This window comes from Lonchura striata, chromosome 1, assembly GCF_046129695.1.
Source record: "Lonchura striata isolate bLonStr1 chromosome 1, bLonStr1.mat, whole genome shotgun sequence".
NCBI lineage: Eukaryota > Metazoa > Chordata > Aves > Passeriformes > Estrildidae > Lonchura > Lonchura striata.
Window position 1 is genome coordinate 84697604 of NC_134603.1, and position 20538 is coordinate 84718141.

Genomic DNA, 20538 nt, shown 5'->3' on the forward strand with positions numbered 1-20538 from the left:
ATCTAGTTCCAACCTCGCTGCCATGGACACCTTTCATTAGGCCAGGTTGCTCAGAGCCCCATCCAGCCTGGCCTCGCTGGGATGGAACAACCACAGCTTCTCTGGGCAGCCTGTTCCAGTGCCTCACCACCCTCAAGGTAAAGACTTTCTTCCTAATATCTAATCTAAATCTACTCCTTTCAGTTTAAAGCCATTGCCCATCGTCCACGAGGCACGACGGGATTTTCCCTAACTCCTGGGGAGCAGGACCCGGGGCGGTAGCTCAGCGAAGCCCGCGGAGGAGAACGCGCCCAGGTGCGCCCGGGGCAGCCGAGCCGCCCACGGCATCCCGCGGCCGCCCGCCGAGTCCCGGTACGGCCCGCGGGCGCAGCGCGGTAGGAGGGGCCCGGGCGGGGTGCTGTCGTTCTCCGCCGGAGGAAGGGGCGGCCCCGGCGCTCATTGGCGGAGGTGGGGCCGCTCCCGGTGCGTCACGGGCCGCCCCGGCCGCCGCTGCCCGCCCGCGGAGCGGCGCCGGGGGATGGAGGCGGCGGCGGCGGCCGGAGCTCGGGGAGCAGGTGCGGGGCGGGCGGCCCGCCTGTCCGCGGGGCGGGCAGAGCGCGGGTGGGCGAGGGAGGCGGAGAAGCCCCTCGGAGACGCGGGCCAGGGCCCGGGCGGGGCCGGCGGCGGAGCCGCGTGTCCGCGCCCTGCCCGGTCGCTCTCGGCGATGGAACGGCGCGGCTGCCGTGCCGGGGCCGGGCTTACCCTGTGGAGCGCCGGGCTGGGCGTGGGGCCGGGCCTGAGGCTGGGGCGGGCACGGACCCGACCCCCCGGCCCGCCCGCGGCAGGGCGATGGTCCGGGCTCGCCAGCGCCCGGCTGGCAGCGGCAGGAGCCGCCCTCGGCAGAGCCAGGCTCACGCCCCGTCCCTTTCCCCAGGTCCGGACCCCGCGGGAGAGGGCGCAGTCATGGTGCCGCATCCCGGCCAGGAGCCCGCCCGTGGCTAGAGCCGGCGCCGGCCGGAGAGCTGCGGCGGGGCACCCTTAGCCTGAGGGCATCCCTCCGCCCGAGCGCCTCCCCGCGCGCCCCCGGCATGGAGCCGGGCGGCCTGGAATGGCTGCTGGTGCCCATGCAGCAGCTGGTGTCCTGGGGTGCCGCGGGGGCCATGGTGTTCGGCGGCGTCGTGCCCTACATCCCCCAGTACCGGGACATTCGGCGCACCCAGAACGCGGAGGGCTTCTCCACCTACGTCTGCCTGGTGCTGCTGGTCGCAAACATTCTGCGCATACTTTTTTGGTAAGTTGGCTGTGTTTCTGCTCAGTTCTAAAGGTTCCTGCTTGCCAGTTGTAAAGCTTTGGTTGGAATCTTTGAGGAAATAATTTTTTACGTATGTTTTCCCTTCTCTTGAAGAGAATGCTGTCTTTCCATCAGTGAGTGAGTCTATTAAGTAGAATGAACTGAGTTGGAGAGCATGATCTGTTTCCCTTGCCAGATCTGATTATCAGCAGTCTGATTTCCAAGATGAAACTTTTTAACTGTTGGTAAAGAGGTTTATGATAAGTCAGGTATTTTTTCTTGCTGACTATATTTTGCATTTCTCATGCTCCTCTATCTCCATTTTCAGAGTGGAAGCCTCAGTACCACCCACTTATTCTAGTGTCTAGTTGGCATTAGTGTCACTGGAACACTTGCCATATATTCTTGCATTTTCCCAGGATGCCAGCTGGCTTTCAGAGGGGGTTCACTTGTAGATCTTCATGCACAACTACAGATGAAAATTTTCATTCTTGGATAAGCAAGGAAATGATGTGCTGCCTTTCAAAAGAAAATTTCTTTTGCTTTCAACACCACTTTCAATACTTAAGAGCAAGTTTGTTTCCATATTTTGGTCTTGTGCTGCTGGACAAAGAAAATGTTATTACGATAAGATTCCTGTGAATCAATGTTAAAAACATCTTGCTCATTACTTTTTATTATACAGATGTTACACCACTGAGAATATACTTGGGAAACCAAAGATGTAATGGTCTCAGCAATTAACTGCAACTAAGGATAGTTATACTGTGATTTTGTTTTGACTACAAAGTAATACTCTTTAATCCATAAAGAACTGATGGGTAATAGGCTGCATCAGTTTGTTGGTTTCCAGTTTCTTTTTAAAGAAACCTCCTCTGACTCTGTATAATTGTTTCTTAGGTTCTGTTACAGCTGTGCTGCAGTGGAAAACAGGAGACCCTTTCTTGGCACCACAAGCTGGCAGTCAAACAGTAGTCATCACTAGATCAGAGCTACTTGTTGAATTGGAACTGTGTTTTGTTGGGGAGAAGTATATGGAGAAAACAGAGAGCAGGAGGAAGTAGAGGAACTGGCAGGAGGAGAAGTGAAGAGCCTGAGCTGACATTGTTAGAAAGAGAAATAGTGTAATTTTTGGTTTTAGTGGAGGTAGTCAAAATATATAAATGGCTTACACCTGAATGGAGATGCTGGCAGTTTCTAGGTAACTTGGGTGAGTACATTTGTTAAGTGAGACTCAGACTATGGAAAAAACTGAAAGATTTTTAATTTGGATTGATTTTAAGTACATGTAGTTAAGAGATGTGTGAAAGTATAAATACTGCAAGTAGTATAAAGTTAAAATTTATGTCAATATTGAAAGATCTGTAAATATGTCAAAAGAGAAAGAATATTGATAGGAGTATGTATGAGTAGTTAGGCCACATGATAGTATCACCCCTGAGGCGTCTAAGCACAGTGTAAGGTCTGGTCACCTTGGAGCTTGGTATGGAATGGATTCATGCAGGAGCCTGCAGAAACCTTTCTGTCTGTACTTGCAATTAATTGTCTCTCTCTAGTTCTGCTAAACTAAAAGACAAAAGAGTACTTGCATAATGATAATTCAGTGTTCCTGGGAGAGAATATTTTGCTTGTCTGCCTAAAAAAATTTGTCATCCCTGGTAGTTAGTTATAAGCACCAGTAAGTCGTGAAAAGGCATTGAGGGTGGATGTTATCCTTTGGTTTCTGGTTGATTAAAGGAGGATTGTAGAGCAAGAGTCTGTGATTCCTGTGAACATTGTGAAAACGCACCCATAGAACATCTTGGTAATTCAATTTTTGCATTATTTGGTTAATGTCACCTATAGCTGATGCATTATCTGGGACACAATGCTCTTGATAATGACATAAACAGCAGAATTCTTTTAATTCCTCTTTGGAGGAAATGAGAAAGTTTTTATTTATTTTTTATTTTTTATTTATTTTTTAAATTTTTATTTATTTTTATTTATTTTTTATTTTTTTTAATTTATTTTGTTTTAAATTTATTAACTAATTTAATCCATTCTGGTGCCAGGACAGAATTGTTCCTATGAGTAATTTTGTTCTGTATATAATTTTTTTCCCGAAGTACCACTTGACATCTCCTTCCCTTTAGATTTCCAGATTAATCCAAGTCTCTCTTCTGAAAACTCTACTGCCATAAAGCTTATGGTTTAATTTGTTTTCACTTCATTACCCCTTATTATTAGTGTGTGATTTGAGCCAGAGTAAGTAATTTTTTCTGGATTTCCCCTCCACCCTGATCCAAAAAGAAGTACTTAAATTGTTAGGCCTTAAAAACTTTGAAGTTTTAGTAGTGATGCTTTTCAGGACTTAATTATTTCCTAGGATGACTGATGTTTCTATTGTTTTTTGCTTTTTTGTTTTTAACTTCAAAGACATTTCTGTAGTTTGTTTCTGTTGTTACTTCCAGGTTTTCCCTGAAATTTCATGTATTGAATTTGCGGCTCAGGACAGACTGTCCCTGCCTCTTATGCCTTTTATGCCTCTATATTTTTACTCTTGGGTAGTGCTGGTGTTTCTGTATTTGTGTTTCTTGTAACAGACCCAGTCCTCCCACCTTTCCCTTATGGCTTTAATATACTTCCTTCTCCTCCGCTATGGGGGCAATTCCCTCACATTCTCTTTGTGGAATGATGGATTCCACAGGTTCTTATAACTGTACTTGGTTATTGCAGAGATTATCCTTTTTTTGGTTTGTTTTGTTGTGGTTTAAGTTTGACCTTTCATCTTCCATCCAAATAGAGTACTTGCTTCCTAATCTTCTAGGCATGCTTTATGGGTTAATAGAGTTTCATCTGGTGGGTTGCACTGTGAGAGTAGCCAATGAACAAAGTACTACTCAGATCAATCCTGCTTCCAGTTACCTGTTCTTACCAATTGTTTCTCTGATTAGACTGTCTTCAGTGGTAAGCTGTCTTTTGAAGTCAAGAGAACTCTGCAATGCCTCTCTTCCTTGTCATTCTTAAATCTAATCACTTAATTTCAAAATGTTCCCAAGGAACTTTTAGTTTACTAGTGATGAGAATAGCACAGTATCCATTTTTCATGCTTCTCTTTCACATACTGTCTCAAAATGTAGTCTTTAAGGAGCTGTTTATGCTTTCAGTTATGTCTGTTTAGCCTGGCTGTGTTCCAGCAATGTGCCAGAACTTTGTGTGGAAGGATTGGTCTGGAAGAGTGAAGACAGAATATGGATAGCAATGGGTGTAATTCACTTTATTTATGCATGCATGGCATGGCTTTTGTTTAAGAAAAAGAAACTAGAAGTTTGGTCATATTTAAGACTTTTGCCCTTTTAAAGAGGATTATTAAAAAAAATAAATTTAAAGGTAGGCAGTTTGTGCTTATCACACAAGGAAGTCTCTGTTTACCAGTGTGAAGAGCAGATTTTGTGCTGTAGTAGATTTTATACCAATTTAACTTTATTTTTAGTAGTAATCTGTTGCTACAATTTTATCTAGCACATCAAAGCAATATTATTTTGGGGTGCCAGTATAGCTACTGGATATGATTTATGGCTGCATGAGCTGCCCCTTTGTTTAGTCCAGCCATTGTCAGTACTGCTTCTCCTGTCTGTCTTCTCCAGCCCCTAAGGCCATTGTTTCTCTGGACTGGTCAGCTTGGGGAAAGTCTACACTGTGGATAGGCATTGAGAGGCAGTGCGGAGCTCCAGGCTTTTGTAATTCTGGTGCATATGAAAATGTATGGCCTGCTCAAAAAAACCCCCTGATAGCAATTTTCTTCCCTCTACATTTTTAATTAAACACTTCATTACCATTTTTGATTGCTTGTGCCTCATATCTTATTATACGTTTTTGAGTTAGCTCTGTGTTCTTGCTCAAGGGATGCTTTGAGGTGATTAATTATCTGTTTAAGGTGTCCCAGGCTGTTTGAAAGTTATGGGATGGCTTCCAGAGTTCCCTGTGGCACTAGACCAAGGTGCACACATCTGGGTTCATGTGGCCTGCAGGCTGCCAACTGAGTAGCTTTGCATTGTCATGGTGGAGAACAGGAATGAGAAGGCGGGTGAGAGTTGTGTAATCAGTTGGGGGTGGAGGATGCAGAAAAACTTACTTGTGAGTTTTCCATCTCTACCCCCTCTGTCTCTCTTTGCCCTTTCTTTTTAAAAACAGAGCTTATAAAGAGATAAATTACAGTTTCTTCTAATATTAAAATGAGAAAAAATAGCTAGAGGAAAAGGAACTATATAGATTTCTTAGAAATCGGTGTAGACATTTTTATATATATCTTGACTAAGAGCAGCCAAAAGTATTTATGTTGCCTGCTATCCTCAGAAGTTTTTTGGGATTTTTTTTCAGTTTTACATTTTGTAAAATGGATGTCATGATATAATAGGGTTTGTATATTTTCCAAGAAGACAATGTTATTTCCAAAGGTTTTGAGCTGCAATTCCAAGGGACCTTGTCCTAAAACTCATACAGCACTGCCACAGAAATGCAAAAACAGAAAATAAAACCATCCAGTTTTGGTGTTATTCTCACAAAATAGTTATGTAAGGCAAACTGTGGGAATAAGTTCTGATAGCCAGGGACAGGATGGAGACTATGGACTGTGTTATTTTTGAGCAAAGGTAACCCTCTACCCATTCCACATCAGTTGACATGAAACAAAAAGTCTTCTTAAAACAGCAATATCAATAGACCTCAGAGCTCTCTGTGTTAGAGTCAATGGAATAAGCTCCCTGTTTAAGAATAAAGGTTTAGAGACTCAAGTATGGAGCTGGAAGTAATTTACAGAGAAATGGTGAACTTGCTCTTGTCAGAGGTAGATTCCTAGGTATTTATTGTGCTAGAACATATGCATTGCTACTTGTGGATCAGGTCCCTTTTGTCTTGTGTTGCTCTGGCTTTGGAAGGCAAAGCAGTGAAATCTGAAGGACTTTCTGCAAGACAGAGAAACTTGTGCCTTTAAGGCTTCTGTTACTAAAATGAATCTTGCCAGTTTTTACCATGTGTGGGATGATGCTATGAATCAAGCTGATGGAATGACTACAACTTTGAAAGATTGCCTTACATATGGCCTGCTGGTATCTTGCTCGGATATTGAGAGCAAAAGTGTTATGCAATTCCTCCTTCTTTGTATAAGTACCACAGAGCAGGGATAAGGTGTGCTACTTTTTTGTGCAGAAAGTAAAGTAGAATTTTGTGCCCAAGTATGCCCAAGTGAGGAGCTTAGTTTGGGATGATGCATAAAGTCTTGGAAGTTTACATGTCAAGAGATGTACAAAAGATCCTCTTGCAAAACTAGTTTGTTTCTTCTTCCTGCTTAAATCCTACAGGTTAAATTCTGTAATTGTGTGGGATGACTCTCAGGACAGCTGTTGTGCTGCTACCCTGGGCTATCTGTTGTAATCCTGCTAGTTTGTGGTGTATCCTGTGTGCTTTCCCTGTTGGCTGGAATCTGTAACTTCCCAAAGAGCTGAAAAGCAGACATGAGATGAAAGCTGGAACTGCATCCAGGAGCGTAGGAGGAAAGAGTGGTCAGGGACATGGTGATGTGGCTGCACCAAAATCAGTCAATTTCTTTTCAAATATGTCTTAGGAAAGCAAACCTTTTATGTTTGGTCTAGCTTAGGCTTCTTTTTCACAATTGGCATTTGCCATTTCGAGTAGGCCCAGGACTGGAATAGCAGGATTATTGCAGAATTGAATTGTACCAATGGAATTATGTAGTTTTCTCAATTACTAGTTAGTCTCTGCTCTGGCTTTAATGTGCACTTCTCTTGTCTTCATCACCCTGAACATGCATTAGTCATTTGAAGGCTGTGGAAACACTAATAGCATGTAAGCCACTCCCCCCCCCCCTCCCCTCTTTATTTGTGTATTTGATTAGTACAGGAAATAAAAGAGTTATTTTGTTTTTACAAATGAAGTAAACAATGGAAAAGCACTTTGTCTCTTTGTAGTCTGACATATGAACTCTGAGTTCTTTGAATACTGCAAGTGTCACTGTTCACTTTGTTACACAACACTGTAGTTACAGGATGAAAATGCAGAATAACGGTGGTGACCCCTCACCCCCAGCACTTCAAAGCTGATCTTTTCCACAAGCCTGTTCTAGTATCCTAAGGCTTTTCACTTTTTTCTCATAAGGTGCTTTAATTACCTTAATGTGCCTCCTCTCCTGGCTCCTGCTTACGCAGAGACAGGAATGATGTCTGTGAGGCAGAAAGGAAACAGAACATGGAATGGCACACTCTCCCTGCAGGACTTACATCCCATAGGGCTCCTGGCTCAACCTGGCCTGAGGAGTCTTAAACCGGATTAGTGTTGCTTTGGCAGGCCCTGACATTAATGCAAAATAGGGTAAGTAGCTTGGAGTGGTGTTTGTCCATGATGCAGAGCAAAATGAGTGTTCTGGCTTTACTTTCATAGCTTCAGGAACCCAAGAGTGGTCCTTGACAGTGGTATTCCCTTCAGTCTTGCTGCTCAGGTAGTGTGGTGTAATCCATGTGGTGTAGTTTGCTCTGCCTGTTGGTCTCCATAGCAGCTGTTTGTTTTCCTGTATATGTGATCTAGTTTAGTGGATTGTGTTGCCTCCAAGACTCATTATGAGGTTTGGTGTTTGGGGAGATACATTTCATATAAGTATGTTTTGTTGTATAACCTTTGTTATTGTGAAAAACCCTGAAGGTAGTTTGCATTGTTTGAAGTTACCATAAGAATTTTTAAATTTCCATTTTAACTCTGTTTGTTGTGAGTTTTGCTTTACTCTTTTTTCTCACCTGGTGTTTTGGGGGAGAGGGTCTGTAGCAGTATTCAAATCTCATGACAAATTGTTGTGATCAGAGAAGCAGGTGGCTATGTTTATTTGTGTTTATAGTGAGTGGGTATTTATACAGCAGACAGTACTTTTGTGAGGCATCCATTACTGAATGACCAATAATCTCATCAGCAGGGAGAAGCTAACCTTGCAGTGACCTGTGGCTGGATTTACTGTCATAATAGTTTCTATCTTGTACTTCTAGTTCAGCCTCTCTTAAATGCATTACTGTATTTTTACATGCAAATACATTTGTACTTGGAGATGGTTTTTCTAAATCTGGTTTATAGTTAACTGGTCTGTAATTCTTAGTAAGTCTTTCCCATATTTTTTCTCATCCCTGAATAAGAGACACATATAATAGTACTGAATTCCTCTAGATGAGGGGAACTTGGCCACAGTCAGCAACACAGGCTAAATGAGCTCTGGAATCATGAACCTGGAGCATAGGCTAGACCAAACTTTTATTCTTTTCCCCTGCATTTTGAAACTAGTGCAGTGAAAGCCTTATTCAGAGCACACGCTGCCTATGATTATGCTTATCAGCTCTGTTCTTTATTTCCTTCCTCAGTGTCCTCCAAGTTTTTTACAGTAAAGGCTCCATTGAGGGTAGAAGTGGGGGACTAAAGGTCACAGAACTACCATTCCTGCAGTACTAACTGGTGGGCCCTCTGGCAGGAGTATGAAGGCTCAAGGAGTTGTACTTTTCCTTGGCTGTATGCCATTAGACAGGAAACACTTCACTGTTTTTACTGATGTGGGTGCCTTGGCTCTTCTGTACATGATTTCCAAGGAAGCTAGTCAAGGACTTTCCAGTCTCTGTCCTGTTCCTTGTTAGTTGACTCATAACAAAAAATCTCTCTGATGAAATGGCTGCAGTGAAAACACAGTAGTGTGTGACAGCATGATGGTGAGCCTAGCTGGTTTCTACTAGCATGGAGCTTGGCCATAAAAGTAGCCGAAGCACAACATTACATTTTGCCTGGGTGCTATAAAACAGGAACTGTCAAGAAGATGGAAATAATTGCCATGCCTGTGAGGCTTGGGACTCGGTCAGCATGATGTGGTTGAAGATTGACCTTAGTAACTGGTGCTGTTAGGAAATATAAAAAGCCTGTGTACCTTGTGGTGCAGGTGAGGGAGCTGGGGAGCACAACAATAGGTTCTAACCAAATCCCTTCCTCAGCATCTCTGTTTTCAAGGCATAAAACCTGGCAGAACTGAGCACAGAGAAGCAGCTTACTGTGATGTGTGTGTCACCTTCCTGTTGTAATTGCAATATGCTTCAAGGGCTGCCCATGATAAGCTTCCACTCTTAACCCTTTATGCACTTACTGAGTGTGTGGTGGGGATTGCTGAGCTTTCATCAAGTGATGTAGGAAGAGGATTACTGATCTCCACTGATCTTTTCCTACAGCAGAACTTGTGCAACCACTTAAGAGTAACTCTTCAGTCAGGACTGGCCACAATCCAGGTTCACCCTCTCTATTGTGTGAAGGAAGTGCACGGAAGCTCCCATGACACATCATCTGTATTTCCTTACTTCCCCCAGTCTTTATCCAAATAAGGCAAAAACTGATTAAATAAATAGTGTGTTCTGTACACCTTTTCCATTCAGATGTCTAGACTGGGCTTAGTGTATTTATTTCTTTATAGGGCAGGTGCTGTTGTTTTTATGACTTAACTTAAAAATGGAAAAATGAGAAAGGAACGTTTTGCACAAAGTCCATGTGATATATTTGGAGTGTGTGTGTGGAGAGCACACATAACTACTGTTAATGTGGTATATCTCTCTGGTCTCTCTGTACCAACTTACTGCTTAATGGATGTGATTCTCCTTTTAAAACAATAGGTTTGCTGCTGGCTTTTAAAGCAAAGACTTAAGCTTCTCTCTTCAGCATCTCTACGATCAGTCCATTGGGATGCTGAAATAAGGTTCTCAGATAGTTCTGCTCTGAGCTCCTCTATGGGCAACTAGGTCTGTCTGGTGACTCTGACTTCCTAAGCCTTCCATACCTGTTACTGTTAGCATTTCATTTACCAGGTGCTTCAATGTTTTACATACTTTCGTTTCCTTTTTTAGGTTTGGAAGGCGTTTTGAATCCCCTCTTTTGTGGCAGAGCATTATCATGATCATTACAATGTTACTGATGCTGAAACTGTGCACTGAAATTCGAGTGTCCAATGAGCTGAACGTGAAACGCCGCTCTTTTGCAGGTTAGTGATGGGAATTGGCTTTTTTAGGAGAAATATCTCTGAAAATATGGTGTGCTCTACTTTCAGTACAAAAGTTCTGTGTTGCAGTCCAGTCTCCCCAGTGTAGCACTTTTTGAACTTTTTTTTTGAAACTGCTTATTTTCAAGATAAAAATGTACAGCTGAAATTTTATTTCAGACAGGTCTTGGTTCAGTCTAGAACTTGGAGTTCTCCCTAATATTTCACACCACATTCTGAATATAGAGCTGGTTGTTATGTTATTGTGCTAGCCTGGATTTTTAAAAATATCTTGGCTGGAGTAAGAAGTTATTTTCTTCAGCTGTACTTTTTATGAAGTTCTTAGTTATGATATTACACTATTATCTAAATGTTGTAATTGCAAACATTTGCTTTTGTAGATAATTTTCTATTTACTTTAGTTATTGACCATCAAGAAACCAGGTGCTTCTTACCATGGTTGCAAAACTATTTTTTTTTTTTAATTTGTGTTCCATTTCCTTTGGCATTAGTTGGGATTTATGGGAATTTTCTCATATTTTTTAATTGTGGTTAATTTTGATAATTTCAGTTGGGCCAGGCTATTATTTTCTGTTTAATAAAATATTCAGACTTTGTGCAAAGTCATTGTTTTTTTCCCTGCAGATTAGAAATGTGAGATGGGTAGATTTTGTTTCTCTGTGTTGGCTTTGACTTACAACATTTTATGTAACAGCTTATTACCAGCAAGAACAGAATTAACACTGTCAGCTTTCTGTCAGTTGTTTTGTCATTAAGGATGTATAATTTATTCTCTCCATCTGTTCTTTTCCACACTCTCTAGTAATTGAGGGTCTGATCCAATTCCAGATATCCACAGCCATCATTAGAAGGCAGCAGCTCCTGACTGTGCAGTTAGGGTAATTTATCTAATAGCTAAGGAAGCTACTTCCATTCCCTCTCATTGTGGAGTGTAGCGAGTGTAGTGAGAATTCTTCAGGTAAGTGAATTCATGTGGAAGAGGATCTGCAATCCAGCTTCCAAACACAACCTGCCGTGTTCGTAGGGCTTTTCAGTCTGGCAGGATGAACAACTTAAACTGCTTTCAGCAAGATTTAGCAGCAGGTAAAATCCAGGAAGCATTTGGGAGGAGTACATATGCTTTTTTCCTCCTCTTCTCTTTGTGCTAGCATCTTGTGGAGTGACGGAGAGGTTTCTCTGTTTGCCCTTTCTGAGAGGAAATTGTTCTTGTGCACATTTACACACACACAGGCTCCTTCAGTAACCTTTGGACAGAAAAGGGAGGCTCTTCTGTTTAATATATAGTGCTCTTTAAGCAATTCTCTCTGAAAGACATACAGTCTCCTAAAGGGTAATCAGTCCTTCCCTTGACAGATGATAGAAACTCTTTAAGGTTGCATTGTATTATATAAACCTTTTTTCTAAAACTCAGTTTGTCATATGGAATTTGCTTAGAGAGATTAATTTTTGCCTACTTGTGGTCCTTAATTATTTGTTTTCGTTGAAAGGCATTCATCCTCCCACAAACACTGAGAGTAGTTGGAATATTTTTCTTACATGGGATTGATTTTTAGTAAGGACAACTGTATGATGGCTCAGAATAAACATTCAGATGCATGCAAAGCTCCTTTCAAGTTGGACAGTTTCAAGCACAGTTTAAGTAGGAGTTAGAGCTGTGTTTCTAATCGTACACTTAATCTTATCTCTAAAGCTTTATGGTGATCTAGGCAAGGTGATAAGTCTGTGTACTTACTTTCTTTCCTTATACCTTACTGGGGCTGTGAAGAGCAAGGTTTGAAGTCATTGTTTTTGGCTCACCTTGCAGAATCTTGAGGGAAGATACAGCATTTCTGTATGATAATATAGTTATTATTTCTCACATGGCTGGTCTTCATTACAAATGTTTTTCTTTCCTATCCTCCCTTTGAATGTTTTGGCAAAATAATCCAAAATATTTAGAAAGAACAGAAGATTTCAGTGGAAGCGAGTTTGCTGTTTCCATATATTATTGTTAAATATGGTATTTCTTCCAAGTGGCATAAGTATATGTTTAGCAGTGTGTTTTCATTTATGTGGGAATTGTCTTTTTTCCTTTTGTTTATATTTTTCTCACAAATTAGGTCCCTTAAGTAATAACTAGTTCTGAAAGAATCTGCTTCCTATCTTGAAGCGTTAAGAAGCAATCTCTTCAAATCCTGACAAACTTGTTCTGTATTCTTTATCCTGTTTTCTGGTGTTACTGGCTTAGAATACCCAAAATGTCAATAACTATTCAGAACATATACAGACATTCAGTCAATTTGCTTGTAGTTTCATTTGTAAGATAACTATAATAGCATGAGAAATGCAGTCTCCCTCGGTTTTCTAGTAATGTTTGATTTTTTTTTAGACTCTATGCATAGGGAACTTAAAAAGATTATGTGAATTTTCTTAAATTTTTTCCTGTTCTCAGAGTTACTTCTCAATTATGGGGTTTTCCCCCACTCCCTCTTAGTATTGCAAAATGAAGTTGAAAGTGGTGCAACCCATCTTGGACTGTTGCTGCCTTCTTTGATTTTTTTGTTTTGGATACAGACTTTATCCTTCAGCACATACCAATTGAAAATGGAGCAAATGCTGTTCATATATTCAACTGTTATATTATTTGTTTTTTAAACTTGAACTGTATAGTCTATTTTTAACAATTCAGGCAGGAGAAAGCCAGCACCCAAAACTAACAAATATCCCAATTTGATTTAAAAACCTCCAGTGATGGGACAGTTCTCTCCCCTGCATAAGAATGCTTTGAAAACTATGTGCAGTCTTCAGGTGAAATCATCAGGCATGAACAATAGCTTCTTATCTTTTATCTTGTATTTCACCTCACTGCATTTTAAGTACTCTAATGCAGATCTCCTGGTACCATTGTTGGGATAACAATAGTTTTCCATATTCGTTCCCAAGATTTAAAGTTGTATCTGTGGTGCCATATGTATGCTTTGTTGTTGACTCAGTACAGAGAGGGCCAGGCTTCTTGTTAATTTTCTTGTTAATTTTGTTCAAAGTATTGTAATATTTTGAGGCATGATGGTGCTACCATGCTAAAGAGCTGAATATTGAAATACAAAATGTGTATATACTATGTCTTTACTCAAAAACCAAGAGGTGGTTGAATCAAGATTGTCACAGGTACAGACAGCTGAAAACATCTGGTTACTTTTGGGAATGTGGGTGGGCCAGAGCAGTTTGTTCATATTCATAGAGAGAGACACACTCTCCCACCCCTCTCCCAACAAAGATTCTAGTAATGCCCAAGGTGCTGTAACAGATCTGGAGTCTCTTGAATGTATGAACTATACTGAAAACCAGTGGACAATATTTGTTGAAAGGAGACTCTTGGACATCTCTGTACTTTTGCAGCCCAAACTCCACAAGTAGAACATGGGCTCCTTTGTTTTTTACATTAAGATTATTTTCTCTTGCCATCCATCCAGTTTTGCTGGTTGATTTAATCTCCTTTGTAACCTGTATCTTATTATAGCACTCTAATCCTTTGAAGAACTTTGGTTTTGGCACTAAAAAACTCTCTTGTGTAATATAGGGTTTTCAACTGGCAGAGGAAGGTTAGAGTGAAAGAGGTTTAGCATGCAGCATGGATGAGGTCTGTTCTCTCCTTGATGTTGGGCTTTGTGACAGTATTTTTGAATAGCATTTTCCACCAGAGGCAAGGCAACTACTGTCTCAGCTCTTAATACATATATATCCACACACCCAATGCTGCTGAGGTCACAGGTTGTTTTCTCTGATCATGTGTCATGGTTTGACATGGAAGTGAGTTTTCTCAGGAAGTTGGGGTCAAACCAATCAGTGGTCAGGTTTGGCTATTGGCACTTGGAGTGACCACTGAAGGCTGGACACACCTCTGAGAACACAGGGCGTTAAAAGCAGAGAACTCCCAGGGGAATTTTCTCTTTGGTTCCAGTCAGAGCGCCTTGCAGACCTCCCATGCCCAGTCACAGGCTGGGTGAGGGAGGGAAAGCCATGCGGCCTGGGAGAGGTAGGCCAGGGTGTGAAGGGACTGGAACTGAGCCAGCTCCTGGATGGAAGGGTGGGGAAAATCTGAGATGTCTTTGTTCCCCCCCCTCAGAGAGAGAGAGAGAGAGTGAAAGAGACAGAGAACTGTGCCGTCAGTACACCAGCAGAGGAGAAAAGAGAGGAGGGGAGAAGGTGCCCAGCCATGGGAGTTGGAGTTCTGGGCAGGGATTTCAGACGTCTTGGGAGTCTGAGACTTTTAACTCCTTCTTGGACAATTAAAGCTCTGTGAAATATTACTCCTTTTTCTGAAAGAGAAAAGAGATGGCCTGGGACCTGAGATGTTAGAAGAAGATGGGGAAAGAATCCTAGGTGGGAGGAAATGGTGGAGTGGCTTTTGGCTGGACTTTTCTTGTATAGCTGTAGACTGAACCAGTTTCTCCTGTAACAGAGACTGCATTTTAGGGGGATGCAATGGTGAGCCAAGAGACCTGCTTTAGCAACTACCAGCACAGGAATGGAGTGAACAGAGAAGAGTTGAGGAGGGTGTGGTGGTGCCCTCTGTCTCCAGAAGGAAGAAGATCTCTGTTGCCCCATGGGAGGAGGAAAATGGGAGACACTGTGGTCCCAAAATGAGACACTGGACTGTTGTTCTTGTCGTCCTTGGTAAAGCATCCTTAAAGGCATCCTTAAGGGCATCCTTAAAGGAGCTCTATGAGCAGTCTGTCCATGCACAGTGGTGAGAGGAGAGTGTCACACTGGCAGATTTTCTCCAGGCGGTGCCATGTGTGACATGGAAACACAAAAGGTGGCAATTGTGTTTCCTGGGGTCTGTGGTACCGGAGAGACTCCTCTCTCCCTTGATGAACTTAGAATTGATTATGTGGAGGGTGATAATGGGATCAGGAATCCAGGGTGTTGTCTCACTGTGGTTTGTTGGAAATTGGGTGTGGGGAGGAGTAGTGTTTTGGAGGGCTTTCATTCCGAATTCTATGTGTCTTTTTTGTAGTAGTAGTAGCTTAATAAAGTTTTTCCCTTTGTTTTTAAGCTTGGGCCTGCTCTGCTCTATTCCTGATCGCATCTCACAGCATTTATTTGGGGAGGGTGTATTTTCGTGGGGACACTGGCATTGCACCAGGGTCAACCCACGACATCATGAAAAGTTAGAATTTATGTAGTCTAAAGTAAGAATGAAGCTGCCTGTTTCATTGTTTCTTAAGCCTTTATTTTCCCCTCATAGGTACACTGCTGTTGGGTTATGCACTGAGACTGTTCTGCAATTTCCTACTGCTCAGTCCTATCTTAACATTGTGGGGTGGGAGCCTTATAGAAAGCAAGGGGACTAAAATTCCTGACATATTTTGGTCTGGCTATTATTTTTTAATGAATAAAATGTACTAACTGACTAAACTGTAACTTAAATAACCACTGTTGCATTTAATCATAAAAGTCTGTCTTTCCTTCTTTTTTTTTTCCCCTTCAACTCTTTTTTTATGTAGCTGCAGATAGTAAGGATGAAGAAATCAAAGCACCTCCCAAGAGATCCTATCTGGGTATGTACTGTACAAACCCATTCTGCCTGAAGTTGTCCCCTTAACTACATATTTCATGATTCGCTACTTTTTGTGATCATTTTTGGAAATGATTGCATGATCATTTTTATAGAGAATGTTTACATTACATTTTCTTGACATACTAAAACCTGGTGTCTTTTTTTTTTTTTAATTTTTCACCTGTCCACTTTTAACTTTCATGGAAAAGAGGAAAAGATGCTTTCAGCTCTATTTCAGAAACAAATTCTTTGAAGGCAGTTGAATTGACCACACTGTGTGTCTTCCTTACTTCTTCCCCAAGCTGGACAAACAAAACAGAGATCCGCCTCTTCAGATTCAGTTGGCCTTTTTTCAGTTTTGGCCTGGAGGAAACTATGAAATATACAGCAGATATTTCACTTTGATATTCAAGCAAAGTGCCTGCATCCTTGTGAATATTCCTCTCTTTTTCATTATAGAGCAGCCTTAGAATTGCTATCTGGGAATTAGTAATGCTCAAGGTAAGAGCTTCCAATCTTCAGATTCAGAGTTGGAATCTATGTTGTTTAATATACTTAAGGAACAGGAAATACTAGGTGCAAAACAACCTTGCAGTACTTTCTCCACTCTTAATAGTTTGGAATAACAGTTTTAGTCAAGTAACTGTAATTTTGTTTTAAATTATTTGGAGTATTGCATCAAAGAAGTTACACTGACACAGAAGTTTGCCAAAGTCAGCTTTCAGACTGGTTTTAACTGAACTGATTCAGCATCTTCCATTGGTACCAGCTGTGTTCTCTTGCAGTTCTTGAGTTAGTGAGGGATCAACTCAATTGGTAATATCCAGGGCATAGAAGAGCAATACTGTGGCAAAAGGAGAGTCTGTGTATTTCTCAACACACAGTTAATCAAGCTGGAATTAGCTCTAACAAACTGCCCAAGAATGGTATTAACCTGATTGCTTTATTGAAACCATAAGGCCAGCCCTGCTTAGGTTAAATAAGACACTTTTATTGATTAATCTTCTGGGTCTCCCCTTTCAGATTTAGGGGCAAAGTCCATGTTTGAGAAATTTATCAGTTTGTCTTATACCAGTATTTTTGCAAAGCACCTTTTCCTTTTGTATTTTCAAAACATTATTTTTTCTGGATTTGGTATCAAACTACTTTGTTTGTCTTTTATTCTAGTTCGTGTGGTCATTCTCACTGGATTGCAGCACTAACCATTGGAATGCAATGTTTTAGCAATGTCTTCCTTGTGCCTGTATTCCTGTTGTCTTTTACTAGTTTCCAGCAATGCTTTATTTACAGTCTCAGAGCTATAAACAATTGTCAACTTCAGGTGGTTAAAATTAAACAGAAATAATTAATATGACCTTTTACTTATTTCAGTCAGGTTTTTTTCCTCGTCTTTTTGGTTGAAAAGTCATTTGTTGGTAGTTTGATAGCCTAAAAAGATGTAGAATAAAGCACCACACATCTTAATCCAGCTTAATAGGTATTACTTGAGGTTTTTTTGGAGTTGCTTAGCAAAACTGGATGAATTGAATTATTGCTAAGGAACAAGACAGCCTTACACTACTGCTCAGAAGTTTAAAGACTGGGTGGGGAAGTCTGAAATATGACAATTCTCACTGCTATAAAGAAATTAGAAATGCTTTAAGTTGTTTGTGTATAATGTGTGTACAGAAGTATGTGCTGGTGGTATAAAGGGTGGGGTGCACAGTGCTGTGTGTCACAGCATATGTCACACTAAATTTACATAGGGCTTAACTCAGCTGTGTGTTGTAGTGCTGTGTTTCGCTACAGCTCTGGGGAAGCTCACATAAGAGGTTAGCTGAGGGGAATATTTAGCATATTTTCATGTGCTAGTGTATTCTCATTATGTTCTTTAATGAGTTTTAATTAAAACTTCTGCTCAAGAAGAACAGATTTTTACACCACTCAATTATTCAAAGGAAATTAAAAAAACATTTTCAGTATGTTTTTAGGATTCAGAAATTATTATATTATTTTCTTTTTCTGGTCATGTAGTAAATTATGTTTGTAAATGAAGATGATCTCTGAAAACTATTTCGTTATAGAGCTGTTGAACAATTCATCTGAAAATGTACTGGGCTACCAATGAATTTTAGGTGAACTTGTTAGATAAATACAGAGGCATTTGTTTAGTGTTTCTCCTTGAATAGGAACTGAACTCCTGCTGAGCTCCCCGGGGTTGCTTTTTTATTTTATTGTCAGTAGTTCAAGAAACCGCTTAATGCCACTGTTTTTCCACATGTTATCTGTAAAAGCCTTTATCTCTGTCACATGACTCTGAAAAGTGACTTTTTATTAGTACTGAGAGAGAGTTGAGGGTATGTGGGAAGGTTACTGCAGTTTGAGTGACCTAAAAAATTTACAGTAAGGTTGGCCCCAGGGTGTAGGGTTTTCTGATTCCATTTAGAAATAAAATTATTTGCCTTTTTTTTATTATTAGCAAAGGAAAGACTAAAAAGATGTAGCTCCAGTTCTGAAGGATTAATGCTTTATTTCCTTTGTTTTCTAATTCAGGTACCTAGTTCTACCTAGTTCCTGGTAGCATGGCAACTGTCAAGCTGAGCGAGGTGCAGTTGAGTTGAAATTTGGGTTTTTGCTTGTTCCTTGTTTCTTGATCAGATGATTTAGAACAAATGTGAATAAGTGTATTAATCTGTTTCGCTAAAATACAAATTCCATAGATATATTTTGAGCCCTGTGAGTATTGGAAACTTTTGGGGTAACAAAATCATCAAAGAAGTAACAAAACACTACCGTAGCTCCAAAGAGCATATATTGTTTAAAGTTTTTCAGAGTGGTTTCAGTGTGTGGCAGGTGAGCCTCAAAGTGGATGGGACTTGTTGGATTTTTTCCTTCTAAGTAGTTGGTTAAGCATTTGGAAAGACATTTCTGTGATTTCCTTCTCTCTCTGAAGATGGTTTTAACACTTGCTGTATTACTCAATCCTGAACCTGGGTTTTAACTCAAAAATTCATCAAAGTACATTAAATTTTAAAAAACTTTGGAAACTTCTTGCTAAATTTGACCAAAGTCTTCACCTTGGTCAGCTGAGGGATAAAGTGTCAAAGGGATGATAAAAGTACACGTGTCTGTGTATATATGCCTGCACACAGGCACAAAATATATGTAAACATGACTAATAAAAACTAGTGGTAATAAAACAGGAAAAAAACTTAGATTCATCAAATATCTGTTGCAAAATATTTTAAACTACTAAACATTTTTTAGGGGGAAAAATGTATGTATCGTTGACTTTATAGACTTATATCTGCATAATAATGAGGAGAAAATAGTAATGTGAATTGAGCAGGTGCAGGCATCTGCTGCATGTTTCCACTGGCAGTGTGACAGCCTGGTGAATAACTCTCACTTCCACTCACATTTCTCCTTTTCTCTTTAGTTACCTCAGGGTGTCCATTGGCTTGTGTTGTTCACCAGCACCACCACAGTGTTGACATATTCTAGAGCAGCACTACTACATTACATGTGCCATGAAGGATCTAAACTTTATTTAATCAGCTCTCTGACTTCTATTCAGTGCTAGGTCTGTTTGGGCTCAGAAGGGCATCCTGCACAGTTAGCAGGTGAGCACTGTATTTTTCCAAGAGTGGCCCGTAAGTAACATGCACCATGTGCTGCTCTGTCCAGCCCCAACACCCTGAGCAGAGCTGGAGGCAGAGCAGAGGCACAGATTTCCTCGCTGGTTGTGGGCAGCACCTTGGTTTCATTGAAAGTACTTGACTTCTGCACTGTGCTGCCCAGTGGTTGAATTCCCTGTACAGCTGGAATGATGAGAGCAGAGTTGTTGCTGGGGTGTCACCACCTCTGTCTGTGTGTAACTGAACATGGAAGTGCTCTTGGGAGGATTTCTATCCCTCCTTCCCAGGATTATATGTATCGTCGTTAGACTAATTTCAGAGTGCTTTTGTTACTATTTTGGGGAGGATGTTCAGGAGAAGGGATTGTAATGGCATGTCTGTGAGAAAACAGTATGCCAAAAGACTATTTTTTTGCTTTTTTTTTGTTTTTTGCTTTGTTTAGTTTTGTGATTTGTTGGGTTTTTTTAACTAAAAAAAAAAAAGATTTAAAAAATATTAATGGGGTTCTAGTTGTTGAAGAATTCAGGTCTACTCTGCCTGAGAAAATGGCAACTTTGGTTGTAATTCTGTGTATGATGGGAATAGTCATTTCCCCATGTCTTTCTCTGCATCAATTTTTAGACCTTTCAGGAGACAAAAGAGAGTAAGAAATGGAGATTATAAACATATAGGGGCAATTTAAAGTTTGTTTTAAATAAATTCTGAAGTGGTAAACATCGGTGTCTTTTTTAATACATAAGTTTGCTTTCTTTTTAGTTGCTGTTGCAAAAAAGACCAACACAAATCTGGAAAATAATTTGTCTTTACAGGTATGGGTTTGTGCTGGAGGTCTAAGTTCATTACTATTCAAGCATTTCAGAATAATTCAGTCCAAACAGAACACTTGAATTTTTTATAAAAGAGCTTAGGAATTGTTGGCTTACTGAACAGATTGAACTGATATTTTTTTTTTTTTTTTTGGCTAAACTACAGACAGGGAATAATTTAATTTTAAAAATTGTTTATTTTCATAGGGAATTTGTCCTGAACCATTTCAATTTCAACAGTA

At 40.6% G+C, this 20538-nt stretch overlaps 1 protein-coding gene across 4 annotated transcripts in view; it reads left to right on the forward strand.

The window, feature by feature from the left end:
- Window positions 1–510: 510 nt before the first annotated feature.
- Window positions 511–20538, forward strand: part of SLC66A2 (solute carrier family 66 member 2) — an 81035-nt gene continuing 61007 nt past the window's right edge. For 3 of the 4 annotated variants that reach the window (XR_013340485.1, XM_021553399.2, XM_021553397.2), the window contains exons 1-4: window positions 511–554; window positions 914–1270; window positions 10180–10313; window positions 15821–15874. Coding sequence is in view for 3 of the 4 variants with exons in the window: in XM_021553399.2 (XP_021409074.1) it covers window positions 1068–1270; window positions 10180–10313; window positions 15821–15874 (391 nt within the window). In the remaining variant the exon portion in view is untranslated. The remainder of the gene's footprint in view (window positions 555–913; window positions 1271–10179; window positions 10314–15820; window positions 15875–20538) is intronic. The other variant, XM_021553398.2, reaches the window with a different exon arrangement.